A 16,886-nucleotide genomic window follows, 5' to 3' on the forward strand; every position below is an offset into this window, starting at 1 on the left:
CCTAAGGGCCACCTTAGCAAAGCGCATCCCAGGCTGCATAGCCGCACTACCCTACCCAACCATACCACACATAAACATGACACTACCCCCGGGGTTTACACAGACGAGCCGGCGAAGCAAGAAGAGCGCCAGAAGAAAGGGCCCTAGCCGGCGGGGCCCAGCCAGGACAAAAGGAGGTCCCACAAAGCGCCTACACCGGCCGCATTTGCGGTCGGGGTAGACAACGGATGGGGCCCACCTACGAAGGCTGTCCAGGCCTACACGAGATGAGGCAGGATAAAGAGAGATAATCCCCCTCGATCCCAAATCATTGAGGCCAATTTCTAGCCATGGAATAATGGCGCGCGCACGTGGCGCGATTAAACAATATATAACTAAAAAAAAAACAACGTTATCTACACAGAGAAATGTTTAAAAGCTCCAATTTACTACGTTTACGCGTTTGCTCTACTTTTATAAACAAATGTTATTGTAATTTATAATAATAAACGAAAAGTCCTTCATTCAAACGTGCTCGCTCTAGAACCTTAGTTTGATAATCTTAAGATTAAGGCTCCAACTCCTTACTCTTACTCCATTGTGGAGTGTAGAAGTCCGACTCTATGTAAACGCTGCCTTAGCGATCTTTAAAACTTACTAATCGGTTGAAAAATTATATATTTACAATAAATAATTTTGTGGTGGTGAATATGGCACTGATTTTTAGGTAATGATAGTTTTATAAAAAAAAAATTACTGAAGACATAAATGTAAAAAAAAACAATTCATTTTATTATATATTTTAGGTTAGCTAGTAAAAGATTTGGATCCCAAATTTTAAATGCTGAAAAAACAGGTTTATATAGCTTTGTACGCACTGTAGCTTTACAAGCTCAACCAGCTACCTCTGAACGAGATGAAAGTTACGATGAAAAGAATATGAGATTGAAGAGGCCTCTGTCCCCACACCTGACTATTTTTGCTCCTCAACTAACAAGTGTATTGTCAATTACCCACAGATTTACAGGTGTATAACCCTTTTAACATGTAAAGAATTTGCAGTAAATCTAAAATGGCTGCTGCTAATACTAGTTTTGCAATTGTTATTTTAAACGATTTAATTACTGAAAATGTAAGCTAGTGTTTTGTACAGCAATTCTACTCAGTTGAAATTTTGCAGATAAAAAAAATTGAAGTCCGAACAAATGTAGGAAAGGGGTTATAGATTGTAGGAGCCATGGAAATTTTTCTTTTGTTTTTATTATGCCATACTGTAAATTTAATATACTTTTTTTAATTAATAAATGAACCCCTGCACTACAAAATGCTCACTCGGGGGGGGGGTTTTTAAGAAACTTATTTTTTCCAACTTTCAAAACTCGAGAGTAAAAAGCAGTTAAATACACTTCTTACCTTTCATGTTAATGTTTTGAAAGTCTATAATTTTGTTTTCAAAATGACACATGTAGATATATACCTGTAACTAAAACATTATTATTAAAGACGAAAATTTTTGGTTACATTTTCATAAAAAATTAAAGCATCCTGCTGAAAAAAAATTCATTCTTGAAATGCAAATTTTGGTTTAAATGAAAATGACTTCTTGACATTTTTGCATTGCTTTTACTGTTTTGGTATAAATTAGCAAGTTGTACTGATGATACATTTAGATACAATTATTAAAATTGTAAGGAGGGAACTAGATAGGTATGAGTGTATTATCTTTCCTCGCCCGGATCTCTCTATTATTTAAGTAATTTGTGAGCAATTAATTTGAAACTCGGTATTTTAGTGTTGACCAATCATGCATTTACCTAAATGTATAATTTTTACAAATTGTTAATTTAAGCCATAATCATAAAAAAATTATATTTCAAACATCAAAACAATATTTTTTCTCTGTAACAACTTTTTACAAAAAGTAACCTGCATATTTAATTTAATTTTTTCATTTTGAAGGCAATTTTATTTATGTATTGTGTGCACAATATTTCATTACTATATTTTCATTTGTTCGGAAGATATTTCAAGAGACCACCTTTTTTTTAATGTTAGTATAGTGTAGGTATCCCTATCATACTGTCGTATAAAAAATTTTTACACCTTTTTAGGTATGGCACTTTCTGGCTATGCTATTGCTCTTGGACTGGGTGCTGTTGTTCTCCCAGAGTCTATTCCACATTACATTGAAGAACTACAAAGTGCTCAGTTGGGTACAGCTTGCATTTCTTCTCTTAAATTTCTTTTAGCGTTTCCCTTAACCTACCATTTCTGGAATGGAATTAGACACCTTTTGTGGGACACTGGTAAATTCCTCACACTCAGAGAAGTATACATTACAGGATATGTAATGTTGGTTCTGGCCTTTTCATCGGCTGTTGCACTTTCTGTTATGTAATTAACTATACATTTCTTTTGTTGATTTATAATTTTACATACCTATTTTAATTTACTTTCTAGAAACAATACATTTTTTATTTTATATTCATGTTTAGAAATGAGTGATATTTGGAACATCATAATATTAAGATAAGTAGGTACTCATTTCTGTATTTACTAGATGGTTAAACTGGAGTCTTTTGAGACAACCAAATTAACTTTGCTTTGAGGCAAATCAATCGCCTTGTGTGTGGCAATCAAATGATAATCTAGTATATTAACAATTTCTTGTAAACGTTTTGCTTTTTTTTTAATTCACTTTTTGTCTTACCACAAAGTGGCAGCTCCAGATTATAATAATTTTAATGTTTTTTTTTTTTATGATGTTTTAAATACTTATTATTTTAATGTTTTTCAAAGTGATATAACACACTTTATTTATCTTTTTATTATTATTTTTCGAAGATTTTAAATAAAATCGAAACTGTGGCTTAATCTGAAAATTGAAACACTTATTTCCCGTACCCTATTTAGTTTAGTTAGAAGTTAATTAATTTTTAATAAAAAGAATAGAATAGAAAAGAATTTTGTAAAAAAAACGAGTTTGTTTATGTATTACTATTGGCCTGTTTAAAAAATCCAAATCTCTTATTGGCTCTACGGAATCCACACATTGAAAGTTACATTGATTTTTTTAATACAGGTAATTCATATACATTTCATTTCTAGGAATTGTAGTATTTTGGTAGACGGTTATTTAGACCAGAATTAAGAGAACACTGATGCTGGGAATAAAAACAATAAACGAAAGGTAATGCGTTTAAATGAAAAAAATAAACATAACGTTTTTCATATGGGCCCTGAAGCATTTGATCAATTGCTTTCAATTGTAGAACATATCCACTTTCGTGTAATAATGTAACCACTTTGCATTCATATCGTTATTATTATTCATTTTCAAAAAAAAAGGTCAGGTCTGTCCATAAACTAAACACAACAAAAGTAACAAAACAGTTAAACCTAAATATATACTTATAAATCTTACAATAGGTATATATAAATTAGGAAAGTGTCGCGTGTAGTTAGAAAATTTGAACTTCGCAAGCATGGTATCTAGTCTCCCTGTTCGCAAGATAGAAACTAGCGACAGTAAGGAGAACAATAGGGAAGTACAAGTGCAAGTCGTTGATTGGTGAAAATTGGTGTAGCTGGCTACAGTCATAGTTCATCAAGCCGAATTATGTCTTCTTATAATGTTTGATCACAGATTGTAGACATTATTTAAAAAGTGCAGACGCTGTTGACAAGAAAGGCGAGAGTTTATGGGTACTCATTCTCTCTTTCTCGTTAAGGAAGTGTGGGGAAATGACTTTTCTGCTAAAGGGCGGAGGCAGTTGCGTTAGCCAATCACGTGTCTGCGCGAGAGAGAAAGTATCTAAACCACAGAATAGAATTTATTCTATTCTGTGACCAAACTATCTCTTCTCTGTCACTCCGGTCACTCGTCTACCTTGTCGCTTCCTCCAATCTCCATGTAGTTCTAATCTGTTTTGTGGTTCTGATTCTGATGCTTTTGCCTGACATAGTAGTAGTAGGAGGTAGGAGTAGAGGAGACATGGAAATCAGTATTTGTGCAGTCTAATCAAGTGATTACTTAATCAAGGCTTAACTATAAATGTATGATTTTCCTGTCCCATATTCCATTCGGAAAAAGATTCTCGCAAGCAGATACATCCTTAAAATTGGAAATCAGCAATTAGTAATCCATGTGATCTCAGAACAGAGGGGATTGCTACCATATATTAGCGAAATCCAATTACTACGACCTTGAAGAAGGCGCCACAATCGTCTTGTCTGAAACAAGTAATTGACAAATTGACATTAAATATCTCTTGTCTCTTGACAGAGTTCAAAAATAGTGTTTGCGTGTTAACGTTCTAAAAAAATAATTATTTTGTAATGATCTAGAAATATAAATGATGTTTGTTACAGTCATGTTAGCGTAGGTTATAAACTCAATGGTCATACTTAATTTATTTAAATAAAAATAAATATGTAAATAAGTTGTCTCTACATCTGCTGTGACTATATATCATCAGAACTAAATTTAACGAGAAGGTTAGGTGTAAATTGTTTTATTTATGCTGTATCAAACATAAAAATTATATGTCGGATGTTGTAATACAAAAATGAAACACACAATAGTCTATTGGTTCACAATTAACAAATTTCCCCCTAAAAAAAAATAGAGAACCTCTTTATAACCTAAGGGTTTTTTTCGCAAGTGAAGGCGTATGTTGTAGTATGTGTGGTATGAGTGAGTGAAGAGATTTAAACTACCACAGGACAATTAAGATCAAAAGAGATAGAAATAGTAACTACAAGTCAAATATTCACCAATATTCAGTCGCGAAAAAAAGCCTCCAATCGTTGACTGAAATATTTTGTCAGTATCAATATTTCAGTCTCAGTTCTCAGTCACGACGACCTAACGATGCAAACAAAACAGTCGTTTCATGTATTGGCCTCAAGGTGGCGTCGCGAATGCTGGAATCACCTGAATCACCATCACCAATCTGTGACTTTACTGCATTCTACTCCTCGATACTGCACCTGTTTCCAAAGCGACACCTTAAATATATCTTTTGAATTATTTACCCTTCGACAGGTGCCTACCTTGCCGAAAGTATCAAACAAAAATTTTATTGTCACTGTCAAAAATGTGAATTGAATATAAATAAGTTATATTTAACATTTAACCAATTTTAGAACGTATTGTAGTTTCTACTGTGAATATTGTACATATTTTGTAAAGGTAAATATGATTTTTGTATTAAAGTCCAGACTTTACAAAATATAATTTATCTTTTCATACCATATTTTGGCATTAGCTGTTATGATTTACCTCAAGAGGGTAAACAAAATTTTAGGTCACAAAATGTATCTATATTTAGCACATTTTCTTTTCATCTGTAAATATTTCCAATGTAACATAATATGAAGAGATTTATTATTTTTTTCAGAAAACCGACATCTGGTAACAATGCCTTTTAAACTCAAATTGAAAAAGTCTAGACATTACAGTGTAGTATCCAAATCTTTATATGTAATATCTGTAGAAATATTGGATGGTACAATTGTAGAATGCACACTTTCTTCCGAAAGTACAGGCCAGGATTGCCTTGATGTCGTTTGTCAGAAATTGAGCCTGAATCAACCAAAATTTTTTGGCTTACAGTATGTAAGTCGCAACAATGACAGTAATCTATGTTGGCTGGAATTAGATAGGCCTATAAAAAGACAACTGGATAAATATGCCCGAGGGCTTGTTGTACATTTGAGGGTGATGTATTATGTTATTTCAGGAGTTACACTAATTAGTGATGAAGTAACAAGGTAAGACTAATTTATCTTATTTGTTGTTAATATCATAAAGTGACAACTCAAAAAATCGAGATTTGAACTTTTTATTTATTAAATCTTCGTATTAGTTTGTTAATTCCCAGATTACGTAAAGCAACTTTTACTGATATTTTTACTCCGGTAGTTTAAAAACTGGAAGAAATTTTAACTCTCTTTAGCTCCATTCTAATAGAAAAACTATTATGTAACTGTTAAATGCCGTCTTAGTACATTGTTCATTTGTTAGAGAACTTATAATTAATAATAACTATTTGTCTAAAAAAAAACTGAAAAAATAATAAAATTTATTTTTATTTTTTTTTTATCAATAAAAATGGCAAATAACATTCAAAATTGTTGTAAGTGTATTTAATCGTATTAAAATACACTATTTAAATAATAAATATTCTAAATGAACAAAACATTATATATTAAACAAAAATCGGTTGTACCCTTAAGATACATAAGTTAAATAAACCTAATAAATGGCACTATGATTTCATAGGATTATAGGAATACCTAGCCTATGATAAATAAATCAGATAAAATTTATCAACCCATTAAGATTAAAAACTATTTAAAAAATATGTGGAATGTCATTGCTGTTAAATAAATAAATAAATAAAATTCCTATAATTAGTAAACGAGTAAATTATAATATTGATTTTCTTTATCTATGAGCTGGACCTGAGAAATATTTATATAAATGTTTTATATAAATCACAAGTGCCAATTGTATTCAGCATTGGCATTTAATATTTAATGTTAGATTCACAGATTTTATCGGGAGAAATGACGAGAGTAATTGGGTGTACAACCTTGAGTAATATTTCGGTAGTATTTTTTATATCACAGACAATAGGTAAATACATTTTAAGATAATAGTACATATTTTGATAATATAAAATATATCGATATATTATTAAGGACAAGTTTTGCTAAAGAAGTTCTCTTAATTTTGTTTTTCTGCAATAATTATTATCATTATAATAGGAAAAAAATACATAACATTATGTTGTTATTTATTTTATTTTATTTTGTTATAGGTATCATTACTTCTTGCAATTGAAACAAGATGTTATTGAAGGAAGGATATCTTGTACTCCGCAACAAGCCGTTGAGCTTGCTAGTTATTCTATGCAAGCAGAATTCGGAAACTTTGATGCCGAAAGACATACTGCTCACTATTTGAAAGATTTTCAGTTATTCCCAAAGGTATGTCATGCTATATACCTCTTTTGTGTCTAATCTTATTATATCTAATTAGGTTGAATTGTTAACCACAAAAAAAAATAATGGGACTTATGTCATTTTTTATTTAAGTAACTCTTGCAAAATACAGGGTGTCGAAGTTAAAATTAGAAAAAAATGTGGATTTTTTTAATAATTTTTTTTAATAATCAGTTGAAATTTTGCAGCACCCTGTAGATTATAATAGCAATATAGTATGATATGAGTAACTGCAACGATGTAAACTATTTTGTAACAAATATAGATGAATACTACATTAATAATACATATGTTGTTATTCTATCACTCGTGATAAGGCAGTTAAAAATATATACATAATTATTCCCTAGACTGAGATACTCCTCTTTTCTCAAAACAGTGTCATTTTGATATCCAATCTCCATTTCGCTTAAAATTTACTGTAGTGACGTTAGTGCAGTATTTTTCTATCCTTATGAGTTTCAGTAGGTTATTTCTGAAATTTTTTTCACATTGCTAATTTGCGTAATAATACCAAAGAGATGCTAAAAATTGGATACATGTGTCATATATACAGTGCCTATAAAATTTATTAACAGTTTCTAAATAATTGTAGATAACATTAACTAAATAAGTTTTATTGCAGACTTTTACAGATCCGTCTTTACTAGAAACGTTAACAGAGGCAGCAAGTAGACAACACGCTGCCCTACACAATTTGCCTCAAGGAACGGCAGAGGAGTACTACATTTGCGCTTGTCAAAGATTAGAAGGGTACGGGCAAGAAGTGTATTCTGTAAAGGACAATGAGGGAACAGATACATTAATCAGCATCTGTTTGACGGGAGTTTATATAGGTTACCCTGGAGGACGAGAAGGTAGACATTTTGGGTGAGTGATTGCTCATTCTTTTTAATATTCACTATGACATACCGGGTGTACACTTTCATTAGCATTAGCTTAAAAGCTAACAAACGAATTTGTAACCTCTTAACTCATCAAGGCATCGTATTCTTAATGTGGGAATGCAATGGCATGTAAGATCACCACATGCATATAAATCCAATGCATATTTTTCACCTGTGCATATACAGGGTGTCACGCTTAAATGTGATACAAGCCTGTAGCTTTTTTATTTTTCAATCGATTTCAAAAAATTTTTTTTAGAATTTAGGATAAAAAGAACTATCTAACTGTAATGCTGCTGTTTTCATTAATGCAATACATGGCGAACTAGGACACGTTTTTTTGACGTCAAACCAGCTAATTGGTATTAGCGATTTTTTTTCCAAAAAACAGATTACGTATTCTCATTCAGCATCTCTTAAAATGTCTTATCACCAAGTTTCATCAAATTCGATACATCTTCAGACAGGCACTAGTCGGCCGTATATTACATTAATAAAAAACATAAAATCGACCACTTTGTGAGATATATGCAATTTTATTTATTGTTTTTTAACAAAAATAGTGTTTATTAATAACTTTTTTTGGTACAGTTTTTGGTACACATATTTTAACATTTAATTTAGTTCTGTAATTTTAAATATATCTCGTAAATTATTGTCTTTTTTTAAATAATATGTATATATCCTTATTTTCCCGATGTGAGCTTTATATTCAAATTTGTTAATGAAGTTATAGAAAACAAATTGATATTATTAACAAAATTAATATTTTAGAAATGGCTCGTCTCTCTTTTGTTGATAATGATAAGGATATGTTATGTGGTCATCGTGAATGTTACACCAAATATTTACAGGGAAAACAAAAATTGATTCGAAATTTGCCGCATTTTAGAAATACCAGAAATCTCTATTGTTTATATTTACATATTCATCTCTTCACAACATTTTTAGACTGTTTTTTTTTAATTTTATTGAATATTTTACCACAAACTGAATGGAAAGATATATAAAAAAATAATATGAGCAACACAATAACTAAACAAAAAAATATACAGGGTGTCTCGAAATTAATGCAACAAAATTTGGTCATAGATTCTTAAGACAAATTTAGGGGACCTGTATTTTTTCTTTTTGCCAAGTGGTCCCCTCTTTTGGAGTTACAGCCCCCTGAAATCTACCCCTAAGAATAGTCTCTTAAATCTCAGAACCCTGTTGTACGAGAATCACTAAATTTGGTACACAGGGGTTTTGTGACATGTGGAATCTGATAGTGCTACGCTTTTTGACGGGGAACCCCCTTAAGACACTTTTTCGTGGGCCCCCTTGTTTTTGGAACCAAAGAAATTTGGTCGCAAATTTAGCTAGAAAGCCATTGAATCTAGAATTGATATTTTTTTCGTATAACGTAATGTTTTTGAGGAAAATGGCAAATCACGATATGCATTCGATCACATTTTGAAATTTTTCTCGAAAACATTGCGTTTTACGATAAAAGTGTCAAGAGACAAAAAAGTTTCTAAATTTAATGACTCAAGCGAACTAATAATTTTAAAAAAAGACAAGGGGGCCCACGAATAATTGTCTCCCCCATCAAAAAGCATAGCAGCATCAGATTCCACATGTCATAAGACCCCTGTGTACTAAATTTAGTGATTCTCGTACACAGGGTTCCGAGATATAAAAAAGAGATTATTCTTAGGGGCAGATTTCGGGTGGCTCCGAAAGAGGGGGCCACTTGGCAAAAATAGAAAAACCGGGTCCCCTAAATTTGTCTTAAGAATCTGTGACCAAATTTTGTTGCACTAATTTCGGGACACCCTGTATATTAGCTATGGTTTGACTCATAATAAAGAATTGTTTAAAACTGCATTATTTTTCAAAAGACACATCTTTTTTAGAATCAGAATGTAATCGACTAGAAGTAGAAGAACAACTTAATTCTACTGTTTATTTAAAATATATATTAAAAAAAATTTTCCAAAATTCAATTCTCTATGCTCAATCCAATTTTTTTGTTCTCGAGATAGAAAAAGTTTTCTGTACACACAAGGATGCTTATTGCTCCTTATAATATTCTGTTGTCATGTAACTTCTAATAAATACATTATTTTCAGTTGGTCTGACATAAGTAATGTTATAAATCACAAAAGAGATTTCACGATAGAATCTGTCGGAGGCAGTGAGAAGGTTGACTTCCATTTCAGTGATGTAGAAAGTGCAAAAAATGCGTGGCGTTTTTGTGTTCTTCAACATATATTTTATCGACAATACGAAATGAATAATAGTGTGGATCAGGCTGATAAGGGATTACCGCAACCTCCAGTATTTCAGCAGAGTGAGGTATGAAATATTTACATTGCTTACGGTTTGCAGTTGTTATGTATTTATTTTTATTTGTTTTGTTTATGGAAAGATTAGGAATAGTCGTAATAAAACAATTTAAACAATTTAACAAATATTTCAGATTAGATAAAATTCCTTTTGTAAATATTTCAGTGTTTTAGCATAGTATCCAAATTTGTTAGATAAATATTTGTGTTTAAGAGAGGCTAAGCCCTTTGTTCTTCAGTTATTAATAAATTTACTGGCATGTAATTGATATAATTATATAATTTTCCATTCTGAGATAAAGAAAAACATTCTATATTTAACTGAATTTTAATTATGTTTACAACTTTTAGGATAAACTGAGACAGATGGATAGTTATGAGGACGTCACGAATTCCTCTCATCAATGGGACAGACCTACGTTGTCCTCAACGCAGAGTCTTAGTCAGAGGGCCCAGTCGACTTCGTGTCTCGACTTAAACAAACAAACCGACATAGAAACACTCAGGAGCCTCTTACCTTCTTACCGACCAGCCCCTGACTACGAAACAGCAATCCAACAAAAATATAGGAATTCATCAAGTGCCATTACGCCAAGGGAGCCATTACACAATACACACGCCATTTTATACAGTTCACAGCCTGAAATCCATCAGACGGAAGCTTACGCCGCCCACCTCTGTTATCCGGACGTCACGCACAATAATATCGAACAGAAGAATCTCGTTTACAACTCCGCTTTTACTCAATCGCAGATTCTAGCTAACGAGAATAGGCGAATCGATTTTACAGATAATATCGGAATGCTACACATGTACAAGTCTCCTCCGCCATACCCTACTAATAAAATCAATTCCAACTCCACGCCAGATCTAGCGGGGATATCGCAGCACGGTAAACCACAGAGCAACTTCATAAACAGCATAGTAAGCGGCTCAAGTCCCGATTTGGTTTCAACCGGCAACTTTTACTTGAAACACTACGGCCAGTTATACTCGAACCATCAACCGCATCCTATACATCGGTCGCAGAGTTACCTACCCCCTCAGCATGGCACTTATGAAAATCTCGCCTCGATTTTCAACAATAACATGTTAGGCCGACCTCAGGCCGTCATAGTGGAGAATCCCAACATTACGAAGCATATAAAAAAAGTGTATGACGAGCACGGCAATATCATCTACTGCATGCCCGCGAACATGAAACAAATATTGCAAGAAAATCAGTTGCCGAGCACGGGATTCGTCGTGACCCGTAACCAGAACGCCATGGTTGCTCACGATCCCCACTTAAACAACTCCACGGAGCCTATCTACGAGAATATTCCGCTGCCTTGGCAGAACGAAGGAGAGATTAGGGCGAGAACCCAAAGCATCCACTCGGCCCCGGAGATAAGCCAGGTTGTTAATCATACGGTGGTCAATGCCGTTCAGTCGCAGTTGCAGCAGTTGAACATCAAAAATCAGCAGCAAGGTACAATTTTTTTTTTGTTTATCGGTTACGACTTATTAGTAATACAGGGTGTCTGAAAATTTTTAATTTTTAAAGAGAAATTTTTAAATTCAGTATTAACTTCAAAGTAATTTTTTCTATCAACGGGTTTTTTACTCCAAATGTATACAGGGTGTTCCAGGTTTTATTTAAGCAAATAGTTTCATATGCACGTGAGTCACAGTTCGTCTAGTTTTTGAGGTACAAGTTGAAGTTAAAAAAATGTCATATTTTTTCAAATGTTAGAAAACTTAAAATGTCTAAAGTCTAACAAATTATCGATGTAGAAATTTTTCAATTTTTAGAAGCCCTTTGAAAATCAAAAATTTCTGCACCAAATATTAAAATATTTCTTTTAAATAGAATATTTGGAGAGTTATTTTCAATGTATCTTGTGTGGTAATCTCATTTTAAAACTAAAAAAAAGCTAAATTTTCCTAACAAATTGTAATTTTTTCATGGAATCGTCACTGTCGCAATTATTGATTAAATAAATATTTTAAATATGAATTCTTTAATTTGACACAGTAGCTAGATAAAAAATTGTACTTGCAGAAAAGAATCATCCAAATTCTGAAAATTTAGTTTTTTTTTTAATTTACAAGAATTTTTTTCTAACTATTGTATAGTGTTTTTTTATTTAATATGTAATACCAAGTTTTTACACTATATTTTAAGTAACTTCCACGAAAATTAAAAATATGTATACAGGATGATTAAGAATCCAAAAAAAAAATTTTGGATATTCAGGAGACTCTTACAAATACAATTTTGTAAAGAAATAATCGAAAAGGGCAGTTCGAAAATGATTTAAAAATACATTTCTGCACGGCACTGAAAACTGGTCCACTGTAAAACCTGTCCTCGCACAATGCGACTGACATGGCGGCAGTGTGATAAAAACAGATAAAAACTTCCCAAGGAAAGAAGTAAATAGAATTTTATAGTACCTATTTTATATCGGCAAACTCAACTGCATCTGCTGCTATTGTTATTATTAATTAATAAAATTAATTTGTGGTTTTAAATTATAAAATAATTTGACATACCCGATGTTATAACATCTGTTCAAAATTTTGTACACCGACGTGTAAACACATTTGAGTCCTTCTTACTCAGTTTGCACGAATTAACACCTTGTCTTGCTTCACCGTAACACAAATGCTTCACCATAATATAAATGTTGTCTTGCTTCACCTTAAATTAAAATGATATTCATCAACTCCGAATTACTATACACCCAAGCTATTTTTGACACTGACTACTAAAAAACTTTTGTAAACACTATCGCAACGACGATTGTAAAATCGTATTTCAGTATCCGGAGTCGCTGAGGCCACGTGGCTCTCCACGTGTATTGCGAGTGATGCTAGAGACTACAGTTGTCCAGCTATGTAATGGTTGAAAGTGCTACAACTTGAATAATTTTTTTCTTGGAAATTATAAGGATTTTACAAGAGATTTTTTGCGATATTTACTCCATTTCTCATGCCGCATCTATTCCCAAATTTTTTTGGATAAGTTGTGAATCACTGTATATACTACATGTTAGTTTTGGACCAATTTATCAGCACTTAACAAAAGTGCCTAGTAGTTGATCGGATAATAATGCAAAAAAAAATTTTAGTTTAATAATCTTGTACTCGATCGAAAGTATTTCTTTTTTGAAAGTTTAGCAAAATGGCGACTTCGAATATTTTTTTTGAATTTTAAGGGAAAAATTGCTCATTAATTGTTTATAAAAAATTGAAGTTTTGTTTTAAAAAAAAATCCCTCAGGCACAAGTTTTTAATGCGTAGAGTATGTTTATAAATTCCGTCTAAAAACATCGAGTGGTTTTTAAAATATAGTGGCCACTGTATATGAAAATGTTTTGAAAGGAACGCATTAAAAGTTTCTCACTACTGTGTAATATACGTAATAGGCTTTCTACCGATGTACCAGCTTCCAAAACATCAATTTGTTGTCTATGTATCATTCTACCATCTAGAGAGTTTTCATTTGCACTTTGGTTTGCGAGCTGTATACACCGGTCCGTGATATTGTCATCCCCTATGAGATTCACTCTAAAAGGGCCCTACAGTTATTGTAGGATGTCCTTAAAACTATTTATCGGATTTCTTTGAAATTTTCACAGAATATTCTTGACATATTGTACTTTAAGAAAATTAGAAAAAAAAAACTTCAAGTTATAGAAAGGTTGTCTTATTCCACATTGAAAACATTAATCATTTCTGAAAAGCTACACTTTTAGTGTTTTGGCCACATTTTTCAAGAAATTAAAGTTATTAGTGCTTTTAAATTTTACAATTTTTATCTTATGATTATGAAGATAATTGCAAATTTTAATGTTTACAATTGTATAAACATAATTTTCTTTTATATTCAAATCCCCCTTTGTTTATTCTGCAGTTAGTCCATTGAAATGTTACATTTTTTTGGGCTTAGCGTGCAAAAGTCAGAGCACGCAATTTTATTTTTTGGATGTCAAGAGGGGGTTAGTGTAAAGTTAAATCCATGTTTGTGGGCTCGCAACCCTTGAGCGTCGGCCGCCATCTTGTAAAAAGGGCTGCAAATGGTTTTTATACTACTACTTCCTATATCGGGCAAACTGTTCCTCGCACAGAAAATTTGTAAAGACATTTCTTGTTCCAAATTAAATTCTCTACAAATTTAGTACCGGAACTTTTAGTCGTAGAACCAAAAACAGCAAAGTTATTAACGAAAACAGATAAAAATTTGGGAAGAAATTTTCTTTTGGTCGTTATAACTTTTTTTCTGGTCATTTTACAAAAAAATTACATCAGAGCATTTTGATAAAGGGGTTTTCAAGGAATAATTTCCATTACAAACTTTTTTTAAATTTTATTTTTTAATTACGGTTTTACAGCGATGCGAAACTTACACTATTCTCCAGCCCTAGTAAGTATACATTAATATGAATGATTAGGCATAGTTTTCTCTCATCTTTCCATTATTTTTATAAGAAACATTTTAATGATTTATATTGCAGTGTTGTTAATTAGTTATTGACTCTTTTCCCCACCCCCTACGGGGTAGAGTCTGGTGGCGCGTTTTTTTTACGTTGTATCCCTAGTATGTATTTCCCAATCTACTGTGTCCTCAGTCTCTTTGATATGCCAGGCTGCGACTCAGGATTTGGTGGAGCTTCCGATATTGAATTGTCGAGGAAGGATGGAGTATAAAGTGGCGTCATTGTTGGCAATTCATCTTCAAAATCATTTTCCTCGATCAATTATGATATCTCCATTATGTTGCTGCATGTCTCCCCAGAACAATTCAGGCACACTGCAGAACATTTGAGGCCTGCCTTCTGACATCCACACATTGCTCCACAGTTTCCTTTGCATCGGCAGAATATCAACTTTAGAAGTTCAGGGGGTGCTGGAGGTTTTGAACTTTGAATAGGCATCAATATTTGTCCATACTTTTTCCAGCCCCAGTCTTGAGGGTCGTTGTAATTCCCGAGCCACGACTGGACCTGATGATAGACTCGGAGGCTGTGCAAGCGGGCTGTGTCTTGTGTTGGAGGAAGTGAAGACAAATTAAATGTATTCTTTGTCACTGACTTGGCGAATCGTTTATATCTAAGACTGTCCAGAGAATCATCATCTTTATTGCCACCATATAAAGAGATGAAAAAACGTTCGCCAACGGCAGTGAGCAAAGTAGGGTCGACTCTCTCATTGAGGAATAACGCTGTTCCACTAGCTAACTCAGGACGTGTCTCCAGGGTTGTGAGAAATTTCATTTTACCGATGTTGTAAGCTGCTGAAGTCGTGTCACATCCTGAGAAGGCATGGAGAAACAACAGATTATCCACAATGACGTCTCCGTACATAAAACTTGACGGACAATATAATTGTTCGGCTGTACGTCCTTTTGATGGTTTAAAAAAATACATTTGAATGTGTTCTTCCAAATGCCGTGAGCAAGACAAGAATGTCGATATCTTCGGCGACAATAGTGACTGAGTCGAACGATTGGGATGCAGCAAGAGCGGAGCGAACGATGAGGGTATCTGCATCTGATTCTGCTTGGTCGACACTGAAACCCACCTCTTGTCCACAAAATTCAAAATAGTGTCCACAAAACTCAAAATACTTTTCACAATTAAATACGTCACGCACGCACGTGGTAGCACAACTGGAAGAAAACTTTGAAGGACACCTCCTATGCCTAATCATTCATATTAATGTATACTTACTAGTACTGGAGAATAGTGTAAGTTTCGCATCGCTGTAAAACCCTAATAAATAAATAAAATTTGAAAAAAGTTTGTAATGGAAATTATTCCTTGAAAACCCCTCTATCAAAATGCTCTGATGTAATTTTTTTGTAAAATGACCAGAAAAAAAGTTATAACGACCAAAAGAAAATTTCTTCCCAAATTTTTATCTATTTTCGTTAATAACTTTGTTATTTTTGGTTCTACGACTAAAAGTTACGGAACCAAATTTGTAGAGAATTTAATTTGCAACAAAAAATGTATTTACAAATTTTCTGTGCGACGAATAGTTTGCCCGATATAGTAAGTAGTAGTATAAAAACCATTCGCAGCCCTTTTTACAAGATGGCGGCCGACGCTCAAGGGTTGCGACCCCACAAACATGGATTTAACTTTACACTAACTTCCTCTTGACATCCAAAAAATAAAATTGCGTGCTCTGACTTTTGCAACCCCAAATGTAACTTTTCAATGGACTAAGTTCATTTTAACCCTTTCGCTGCGCAATACGTCTGAATGTAGCTACCGCGTCGTGCGCGAAAGTTTATCGCGTGCGCATATATACGTCTGGAGCAGTTAGACCACTTATAGTTTTACATTATGTTGTGTTAAATTACGATTTACGATAAATTTTACGATTTTATTTTGAATGAAATACAGTATATGTACTAAATAGAAACTGAAATACACATGAACAATCTTGGTATTATTACCAGTACCTCTTTCCATAAAAATATTTGTCACAATCGGTATAAGCTCGCCCACAAAAATTCCCCATACCAATTGCAACAACCGAGTTACAATGCGCATGGTTACGAATATATACGGTTTGAGCAGCCTGATCCAATTTAACTATTCATGCGAATTAATCCGTCTGGAGTAGAGCCCTATAAATTTTTAGCGAATATGTACGTCTGGAGCAGTGAAAGGGTTAATTGTTT

At 33.0% G+C, this 16,886-nt stretch overlaps 2 protein-coding genes across 3 annotated transcripts in view; both read left to right on the forward strand.

Annotated features, from left to right (window-relative positions):
- Positions 1-589: 589 nt before the first annotated feature.
- On the forward strand, positions 590-2,774 carry LOC108909340 (succinate dehydrogenase cytochrome b560 subunit, mitochondrial-like). The gene is made up of 3 exons (XM_018713654.2): positions 590-706; positions 786-1,006; positions 2,091-2,774. The coding sequence occupies exons 1-3, from the start codon at positions 690-692 to the stop codon at positions 2,375-2,377; spliced, it is 525 nt and encodes a 174-aa protein (XP_018569170.1). The 5' UTR covers positions 590-689; the 3' UTR covers positions 2,378-2,774.
- Positions 2,775-5,081: 2,307 nt separating this feature from the next.
- The window catches only part of LOC108909354 (tyrosine-protein phosphatase non-receptor type 14), a 28,677-nt gene continuing 16,872 nt past the window's right edge, over positions 5,082-16,886 (forward strand). For both annotated transcript variants that reach the window (XM_023455122.1, XM_018713672.1), the window contains exons 1-6: positions 5,082-5,173; positions 5,382-5,754; positions 6,807-6,975; positions 7,616-7,860; positions 9,992-10,217; positions 10,559-11,678. In XM_023455122.1, the coding sequence (XP_023310890.1) occupies positions 5,402-5,754; positions 6,807-6,975; positions 7,616-7,860; positions 9,992-10,217; positions 10,559-11,678 (2,113 nt within the window). In that variant the 5' untranslated portion in view covers positions 5,082-5,173; positions 5,382-5,401. The remainder of the gene's footprint in view (positions 5,174-5,381; positions 5,755-6,806; positions 6,976-7,615; positions 7,861-9,991; positions 10,218-10,558; positions 11,679-16,886) is intronic.

The sequence above is a fragment of the Anoplophora glabripennis genome, unplaced genomic scaffold (genome assembly GCF_000390285.2).
Source record: "Anoplophora glabripennis isolate ALB-LARVAE unplaced genomic scaffold, Agla_2.0 scaffold440, whole genome shotgun sequence".
Taxonomy (NCBI): Eukaryota; Metazoa; Arthropoda; class Insecta; order Coleoptera; family Cerambycidae; genus Anoplophora; species Anoplophora glabripennis.

Excerpts from the sequence above, each read along its gene's own strand:
- LOC108909340 (XM_018713654.2), top strand. Across the intron at positions 1,007-2,090 it reads AATTACCCACAGATTTACAG|GTATGGCACTTTCTGGCTAT; the intron begins GTGTATAACCCT and ends ACACCTTTTTAG.